Source organism: Aquarana catesbeiana, linkage group LG10, assembly GCF_042186555.1.
Source record: "Aquarana catesbeiana isolate 2022-GZ linkage group LG10, ASM4218655v1, whole genome shotgun sequence".
NCBI lineage: Eukaryota > Metazoa > Chordata > Amphibia > Anura > Ranidae > Aquarana > Aquarana catesbeiana.
In genome coordinates this window covers 29,120,646-29,130,886 of record NC_133333.1, presented here as the reverse complement: position 1 = coordinate 29,130,886, position 10,241 = coordinate 29,120,646, and the positions used below count along the sequence as shown (strand labels likewise).

The window sequence follows — 10,241 nt, the reverse complement described above, 5'->3', positions numbered from 1 at the left end:
TGGGCCCAAAGTGTCAATATTTTGTTTGACCACCATTATTTTCCAGCACTGCCGTAACCCTCTTGGGCATGGAGTTCACCAGAGCTTCACAGGTTGCCACTAGAGTCCTCTTCCACTTCTTCATGATGACATCATGGAGCTGGTGGATTTTAGAGACCTTGCGATCCTCCACCTTCTGTTTGAGGATGCCCCACAGATGCTCAAGTCTCCGAAATGAGGGGATCATGCTCTGCTTCGGTATGTCACAGTACATGTTGGCATTCATGGTTCCCTCAATGAACTGTAGTTCCCCAGTGTCGGCAGCATTCATGCAGCCCCAGACCATGACACTTCCACCACCATGCTTGACTGTAGGCAAGACACACTTGTCTTTCTACTCCTCACCTGGTTGCTGCCACTCACACTTGACACCAGCTGAACCAAAAAAGTTTATCTTGGTCTCATCAGACCACAGGACATGGTTCCAGTAATCCATGTCCTTAGTCTGCTTGTCTTCAGCAAACTGTTTTGAGGGCTTTCTTGTGTATCATTCTTAGAAGAGGCTTCCTTCTGGGACGATAGCCATGCAGACCAATTTGAAGCAGTGTGCGGCGTATGGTCTCAGCGCTGACAGGCTGACCCCCCACCCCTACAACCTCTGAAGCAATGCTGACAGCCCTCGCACATCTATTTCTCAAAGACAACCTCTGAATATGAGGCTGAGCATGTGCACTCAACTTCTTTGGTCGACCATGGCGAGGCCTGTTCTGAGTGGAACCTGTTCTGTTAAATAGCTGCATGGTCTTGGCCACCGTGCTGCAGCTCAGTTTCAGGGTCTTGGCAATCTTCTTATAGCCTAGGCCATCTTTATGTAGAGCAACAATTCTTTTTTCAGATCCTCAGAGAGTTCTCTGCCATGAGGTACCATGTTGAACTTCCAGTGACCAGTATGAGAGAGTGAGAGCGATAACACCAAATTTAACATACCTGCTCCCCATTCACACCTGAGACCTTGTAATGCCCCATACACACGATTTGAAATTTCCTCAGCAAAAGTCCGATGTGAGCTTTTGGTCAGAAATTCAGATCGTGTGTATGCTCTATTGGACTTTTGCTGGCGGAATTCCCACCAGCAAAAGATTGAGAGCAGGTTCTCTATTTTTCGGTCAGAAAAAGTTCTGATCGGAAATTCCGATCGTCTGTACCAATTCCGATGCGCAAAATTCCTACGCATGCTCGGAAACAATTCAATGCATGCTCGGAAGCGTTGAACTTCGTAGTGTTGTACATCATTGTGTTCTTGACGGTCGAAAGTTCAGAGAACTTTTGTGTGACCGTGTGTATGCAAGCCAAGTTTGAGCGGAATTCCGTTGATAAAACCAACCAAGATTTTTCCGACGGAAATTCCGCTCATGTGTACGGGGCATAACACTAACGAGTCACATGAGACCGGATAGAGAAAATGGCTAATTGGGCCCAATTTGGACATTTTCACTTAGGGGTGTACTCACTTTTGTTGCCAGCGGTTTAGACATTATTTGCTGTGTGTTGAGTTATTTTGATGGGACAGAAAATTTACACTGTTATACAAGCTGTACACTCACTACTTTACATTGTAGCAAAGTGTCATTTCTTAAGTGTTGTCACATGAAAAGATATAATAAAATATTTACAAAAATTTGAGGGGTGTACTCACTTTTGTGAGATACTGTATATAGGAATCATTGATGATGCTACAGGATAGACAAGAAGTGCTCCCCAGAGGGAGAGCTGGGATTTTTAAGGTGACGGTAACTGATTGATATAGTTTATTGAATTCATGTTAAAACATTGGAATATATTTTAAAAACATTTCATCATAATCAGATTTAAAGTCCACAATGTCATTTATCTACAATTAGTTGTCAGCATGTAGCAACCTGACACGTTTCGCAGATTTATAGGCTTCTTCAGGAGATACTGTATATGCTACCACATCAATCAATTGTAAATAAAGAGAACCAATTTCACTTAAAAGGATTTAAACCCAATAAAGACTCAGCAGGGGAAGTCCTGGGAAGGAGATGGTATACAAGTGGCTGCAGGAGGAGTATGCAAGACAAGTAATAATTCTCCTGAATGGAGGCTTAAGCACAGGTATGCAAAATATTAGCAGACCGCATAATATCACACAGGGGTTGCATCAGGGGCTTCAGATAAGCCATCAAATCACTTTATAAACTAGTATTTTCTGAATCTCCAGTTTACTGCAAAATACACCACACAGCTCCCCGCCATCAATCAATCATTGATGATGCTACGACACTATGTACCCATCGATTTATTTTTTTTTTAATGAAAAAAAGTAAAGTATTTTTTAGCTTTAACATTTTATATGTGTGTGTAATATTATATCATTTGATTTAAAAAACATATACAGCATATACAAATATATATATATATATATATATATATATATATATATATATATATATATATATATATATATATATATATATATATAAATATATATATATATATACAGCCAATCATAATGATCATGTGACTTTGTGTGCAAGCAAGCTGGCACTGGCTGGCTCAGCTTCCATTGTGCCTCGCAGTCTGCCATATGTTAAAGTAATACACACTGTATATATATATATATATATATATATATATATATATATATGCATATATATATATATATATATATATATATATATATATATATATATATATATATATATATATATATATATATATATATATATATATATATATATATATATATATATATATATATATATATATATATATATGTATATAGTGTGTATTACTTTAACATATGCCAGACTGCTAGGCACAATGGAAGCTGAGCCAGCCAGTGCCAGCTTGCTTGCACACAAAGTCACATGATCATTAAGATTGGCTGTCATAGTGATCCCATGCTCAGTAGACTGGATATCACTTGAACAGCTGCTGGGCTGTGAGGCACATTGAAAGCTGAGGCAGGCAGCGCAAATGCCAGCACCAGCTTATTTGTAAACAAAGCCATGTGATCACTATGATTGGCTGTCATAGTGAGCACATGATCGGCAGCTCTGCTGATTGGTTTCTGATCATTTTACAGCAGCCAAAAACAAAGTCAGCTTGGGCCAGAAGACATTTATTAACATATCCTTAGCACGGAACATTGTACAAAGAAACATCATATACAGATAGCTAGTGGGAAGCTGTAAATAGTATCCAAGCGAACCTTAAAGGAGTTGTAAAGGCAGAAGGTTTTTTTATCTTAATGCATTAAGATAAAAAACCTTCTGTGTGTAGTAGCCGCCCCAGCACACCCCAATTACCTACCTGAGCTCCTTCTCTCTCCAGAGATGTCCACGATCCCCTCAGCCATCGAGAGCACTCCTCCTGATTGGCTGAGACAGAGCAGCGGCTCCATTGACTCATGTGGCTGTCAATCAAAGTCAGTCAGCCAATCAGGGGAGAGAGGTGTGGGGCCAGCTTGGGGCTCCATGTCTGAATGGATACAAGGAGCTCTGACTCAGCTTGGGTGCCCCTTGTAGCAAGCTGCTGGCTGAGGGGCACTCACCAGAGGGAGGGACAAGGAGCAGAAAAGAGGGACCCCAAAAGAGGCAGATCCGGACTGCTCTGTGCAAAACCAATTGCACACAGGTAAGTATAACATGTTTGTTATTAAAAAAAAAAGAAAAAAAAAAGAAAACAAGCCTTTACAATCACTTTAACTGGTTACGTGTTTGTGAACCTCCAGGGTACAGTTGCAGCAAGCTCTATGGTTTTAACTGGAAATGTATTATTTATAAAGTAATCTGTGAACCTCAAAAAAAAAACAAAAGACAACCAAAACCGTATATACCAAAGAAAAGAGATTAATCAGTAAAAAAACTGAAGAAAGCAACCAATCAGAGTTGATCTTTTAGTGATAGCAGAGTATTGGTTAAACTTTATCTGAAAAGGCACCACACTTTTTTGTTAAAGTGTACGTAAACCCAGGAACAAAAATAAAATATTTCAGCTTATCAGTATTTAGATTTGGTGGCTATATAAATGAAATCATCCTCCTTCCCACGCACACAAACACACAATATGATAATAGTGATTGCAAACAAGCACCTTAAAGTGCATCTAGACCCAAAACCAAAAATGTAAAATATTGTAGCTTACCAGTCCTTAGATGGTGTGGCTGCATTAGTTAGATTTTTTTAGGCTCTTTCATTTTCACCTGGGGATTCAAATAACATGCCTCCTGCCCAACACTGTGAGTGTACTTCTATGTAAAATGCAACATGGTATATTATACTGTTTTAAGTCTTTTTATACATAATTGTTTTGTATTTTTTTGGCTATTATAATATTCTTTTGTAGAGATTTCCCATTTCAACAACCCCCTGAGGAAGATGACTGGAGTTGAAACGCATTGGTGTTCTATTTGTGTTTTTTGTGACCTTTATTGGTCCCCTTCAGTGGATTGATGGGTATTCATATGACAGTCATGTGATATTGGTTTATATATGAGTTTCTTGTAATGGAACTGTGTTGCCCTTTTTCATCTTTGTATAATAAACTTTATGTATTTTACTTGTGAACTTTTTCACTCCTCCGCTGTATCTATGGAGGACCAGCATTGTTACACTAGGGCAGGAAGTATGTGAGACATACAGAAAAACTCCCTTTCTCCTTATCTCCATAATGTAGGGAGATGTAATCTATGGTTCACACTTCACAGTAGAGAATTGAGGTAGGGCTAATATTGCTTGGGATAACAATGCAGAGTGCATAGGGCAGCACTGGGTTCTTGGCAGAATAAAGAGGGCACATATAGAGTAGATATAACAAAACCCTTTAATGGTATATTTAACAGAACAAAGGAGAACAAATAAGAGAAGTTCTTTGTTTGGGTTTACATCCACATGAATGCAAACCTGGGGTTTGCCCATGATGAGAAAAGCAACAGACTTGCCTGCAGGTCTCCCTGCCCCAAAGCACTCACCCCCCCCACGTTGAGGGCATGTGGCCTGGTATGATTCAGGAGGACACTCGGCCCCCCCTTTTCCTGGCCTGCTAGGCTGCAGATAGGGATCTGGTATGGATTTTGGGGGCGCCACACTGTTTTTTAACAAAAATTGGCATGGGTTTCCCCTTGAAATCCATACCAGATCCGAAGGGCTGGGTATTGATTGTGGGGGGGGGACCCTGGCACCTTTTTTTAACATAACCTGGTACAGTATTGCCGCCATTTTAAATGTCATTTAATTTTTTTTTCTTTATAAATGTTAGTTGTTGCACTTTAACCACTTGCCGCCCGCCCACTCTCAAATGACGGCTGGACAGTGTGGCTCTCGTTCTGGGTGGACATCATATAACGACTGCTCTCGTGCGCCCCCTGGCCATCGCGGGACATGGCACAACCCCGATCTGTGTAAAGAGCAGCAGCTCTTTAACCATGTGATCGGCTGTGTCCAATCACAGCCGGTCACATGTAAACACTGAGATGCCGGTAATCGGCGCTCCTCGCCTCACACTGACAGAGTGTGAGGCGAGGGGAGACGATCAGCAGCACCTCCTCACAGGGGACAGCTAGGTATGTAATCAGGGCACTGATCATCAGTGCCCTGATTACAATTAAGTGCCACCACTGCCAGCAATCAGTTCCAATCAGTGCCCACAAGTGCTAGCAATCAGTGCCCACAAGTGCTAGCAATCAGTGGCCATTAGTGATGCCAGTCAGTGCCACCCATCAGTACCGCCTATCAGTGCTCATCAGTGCCACATATCAGTGCCACCTATCAGTGCCCATAAGTGCTGCATATTCATGCCTCCTCATCAATGCCGCCTCATCATTTGCCATAAGTGCCGCCTCATCAGTTGCCATAAGTGCTGCCTCATCAGTGCCCATCAGTGTATTAGAAAAATTACTTATTTACAAAATTTACTGACAGAAACTAAGAAAAACTTTTTCTTTTTAACATTTTTGGTCTTTTTTTTGGGGGGGAAAAAATTTAAAACCCAGGAGTGATTAAATACCACCAAAAGAAAGCTCTATTTGTGTGAAGAAAATAATAACAATTCCACATGGTTACAGTGTAGCATGACCGCGCAATTGTTATTCAAATTGTGACAGCGCTGAAAGCTGAAAAATGGCCTGGGCAGGAAGGGGATATAAGTGCCCTGTATTGAGGTGGTTAAGCATCATTAAAAACGATCTTTTTAAAAAAAATGTTTGTATTGACTTGTTCCCCAGAGCAGTACCTGGACCCCATAACCTTTTTATGGCCAACAACTTGCATATAAGGCTTCAAAATGGGGACTGTTTGTATACTTTAGCACTTACAGTACCCTTCACTGGAAACTCAATAATATGGAGGGTGTCCTCAACTTTTTGGCCATATAGTGTATAACTCTATACATATTCTACACTTAGAAACAGAAGACAATAGAACATATTTAAGTTGTTTTAATAATTTCTGTTAAAGGCATTATATGATATAAGTCATAGTATAATTCATTATTGTCTCAAGACAGAACAGAGACAAAGAAACCTGTAAAAATTTGAAAAAAATAGGGGGAAAAATGGGTAATGTTTCCTGTAACAAAAGCTAATTTCCTTGTACCTAAAGATTATCTCCAGGCAGATATAAAAATACACCAAATACCACAGATCTGTAATCATTAATACCCCATTAATTTTAAAGCAAGCAGTGTAGATATAACTGTTGACTGTCCAAGTTGGTTTATTGATTTTTTCAAGATATATTTATTGTTTTTTTGTGTGAATAAATGTTTATATATATATATATATATATATATATATATATATATATATATATATATATATATATATATATATATATATATATATATATATATATATATGGTAATAACAATTCAACAGTCTAGTCCAGGGATATGCAATTAGCGGACCTCCAGCTGTGGCAGAACTACAAGTCCCATGAGGCATAGCAAGACACTGACAGCCACAATCATGACACCCAGAGGCAGAGGCATGATGGGACTTGTAGTTTTGCAACAGCTGGAGGTCTGCTAATTGCATATCCCTGGTCTAGTCTCTCACATCTCTTTACAGCTATATATTATAGACATAGAAGGGCCTATAATGGACATTGGACACTGAAAAAAATGATCATAAGTAACCATTCAAATAAATGTACAATGTGGGCTAATCAGGATCCTGGATCCAGAGAAACAAGCATACCTAATTTTGTAACCCATCTGCACCATATTTTTTCATCATCTATTATCAAAGACCTGCAGTTTTTTTGCAAAGATCATAAGTAAGTTTGAATAATGGAAGATTGACATGTTTTACCAAGCCCCAAAGGAAGGAGGAGAGGATCGCTTTCAACTGTAAAATATTCATAGTAAAGTTTTGGCATGTTTAGAGATTGGTAAATCAGCAAAGAAACATAATAGGCAATTTTTGGGATGTGAGATATTGAGAAGTCCAAAGGCTGAGAAAGTCGTCATTGACCCTACATCAGAAATTATGTACATATTGACAGGGCTAAAAACAATGGAAAAAAAAGTCAGCATGTCCAGATATGTTTCCAGGTATTTGGAGTGCAAAGGATTTATCAGCTGAATTTAACCAGAACTGGTATTCTAGTATTGTGGAAAATTACAGCAGCCTTCTTTAACAAATGGAGGCAGGTAAACTTATTTGAAATTACAGTAATTACTAGGATAGACTATTGAATCCGGGAAACATAAGTAAAACAAATCAAAATATCCTGAAAAAAAGCCAAAGAGCTCATGTCTCCTTAATCCATGACAATACATTTTCATTTGTAGATGTGGCTTCAGTTTACACTTGCTCAGATTAAAAGGTTGAGCTGGTCTTACTCCTGAAGCTTGCTGGAACACTTTCCTGCAGCTTTTTCAAGAACTGACCGTAAAGATTTGCGTAACTCTGTTTTGAAATCTCGCAGTGTAAACACGTAGAGAACAGGGTTGATGCAGCTGTTAATGTAGGCCAAACTGGTGGTAAGAGGTGATCCAATGCGTGTTACATCATACAGGTGATCATTGCCAGGATACATTGCAGACAACTCCAAAAAGGAGAAGAGATAGAAAGGAAACCAGCAGATAAAAAATGTAATTATAATAGCTAAAATCATTTTAAATGGCTTGCCAGATGTGTTCATGCTGTTTCTTTGGATGCGATACATAATTATTACATAACACAGGATAATTAGAGAGAGCGGAATGATGAAAGCAAATATGAGTCGTATTATGATCATGCCCTTGTATATTGAACTAGCAACATTTGAATCTTCATGAAATTTGGAAAAGCAAACAATTAAATTGTTATGATTGGCCGTATCTCTGAATATAAAAGTAGGTACGCTGAAAAGGAATGCTAGGATCCAAACTGCCAGGGCTGCAAAGGAGGCCACTCTAGGAGTTCGGTGATTCTGGCACCAAACAGGGAACATTACTGATGTACAACGATCGATGCTGATCACAGTGAGCAGGAAGATGCTGGCATACAGATTGATGGATCTCATAGTGCTGTTAAGCTTGCACATGAATTTCCCTAAAGGCCAGTGAAAACCAAGGGCGAAATGGACAATGTTGAACAGCAGGAAAAATGTGAAGATAAAGTCAGCTATGGCTAAATTAAGGAACCAAACAACATTGACTGTCCTTTTCATCCTAAAAGTGGTGAAATAGATGACCAGACCATTTCCAATTGTCCCCAGAAGAAAGGCCACAGAATAGATTACTATTGAAATTATATGAAACATATCTGACGTTTTATTATTGTCATCATAGTCATCATATATGTCAGTTGAGTAAGTATCTTCCAGCTCGTCCAGCGGAGTGACTGTGAAGGGCATATGTGTCATTGAGATATTGAGATATGCCATAGAATTTTCCATTGTCCCAAAGCAAAACAGAGTCAAAGAAACCTGTGACAATGAAAAAAAATCTTTTATGAAAAAAAAAATGGTGATGTTCTCCGCAACAAAGGCTTGTTTTCTTTACTTAAAACTTAACTTTAGGCAGACATAAAAGACCCCAACAAATGCAGCTAATTATCACAGTGGATTAAAAAACAAAAAAAAAAAACTAAATACCCCACGTATTTATCTAATTCGGTGGTCACGTGAGATGTTGGGTCCCCAGTCTTCTTTCTTTCAGACTGGAGAGTGAGAGGCTCCTCCATTGGGTGCCCACATTGCTGTCTGGGGAATGTTTGCTATTAGCTGTCCATATGTGGCTCAGACTTCAGAAGACTGCAGTCTTCTATAATGATGTCACAAGTTAGGGCACAAACATATTTATTTGACTAAGGTCAGATCAGGAATTATCTGCGCTTTCTATCATATAGACATGTGCAGAATTAAAAAATGTATTGCTTTTGATTTGTTATTTACATAAATTTGTTCATTTAAATTAGTTTAAATGGTTTTCGGAGTTGTTTGTTTTATTTATTTAAATTTGAATCGATCCAAATTTTTCTAATCTCATTACAATTTAAATCGAATTTCATTTGAATTGCATTCTAAACTAATTTGATTCTACATAAAATTTTATTCTATTCAAGTTTTGGAAGATGGTTATATTCTTTCTATTCCATTCGATTCTATTGTTTTTTTTTTCTTTCTATTCTATTCTATTTATTTCTATTCTATTCAAAATTCAAATTTATTCTATTTGAAATTAGAATTTCTGAAAATGGTTGTGTTGTTATATTCTTTCTATTCTATTTATTCTTTTCTATTCTATTATTTTCTATTATATTCTTTTCTATTCTATTCAAATTTTACTTTATTCTATTCAAAATTCAAATTTCAGAAGCTGGCTATATTCTTTCTATTTTACTCTTGTATATTCTATTTTTTATTCTGTTCTATTCTATTCCTTTATTTAATACTTAATTGTATTTTGTTCTTCTATTTTATTAAGTGTTCTTGCATAGCAAGACCACTTACTGTTATCTCACATATATATTATTCTTATTATTATAGCCAAATTTACCACCCTAACTCCTCCCACAGTTTTTACACTACATAGACAAGTAATATACCGAAACGTGCGGATTGTTCCCGAATGGTGTGCTATTACTTTGTGGAACGTTTCGCCAAATGGTTCACGAAATATCGTCGTTTTTGCGGCGAAATTGGTCCCATAGGAATGAATGGGGAAACTAGAGTGGGAGATGACAAAAGCTGGAAAATCAGAACATGATTTCTAAACTGCCGCCACTCCCTCATTTTCAAGCCCACCTACAT

The 10,241-nt window shown here is 38.2% G+C and overlaps 1 protein-coding gene across 1 annotated transcript; it reads right to left on the bottom strand.

Moving 5' to 3' along the window:
* Positions 1–6,838: 6,838 nt before the first annotated feature.
* LOC141109961 (chemerin-like receptor 1) lies at positions 6,839–8,912 on the bottom strand. The gene has a single exon (XM_073601214.1). It carries the CDS (start codon positions 8,883–8,885, stop codon positions 7,842–7,844), a length of 1,044 nt encoding a protein of 347 aa, XP_073457315.1. The 5' UTR covers positions 8,886–8,912; the 3' UTR covers positions 6,839–7,841.
* Positions 8,913–10,241: the final 1,329 nt, after the last annotated feature.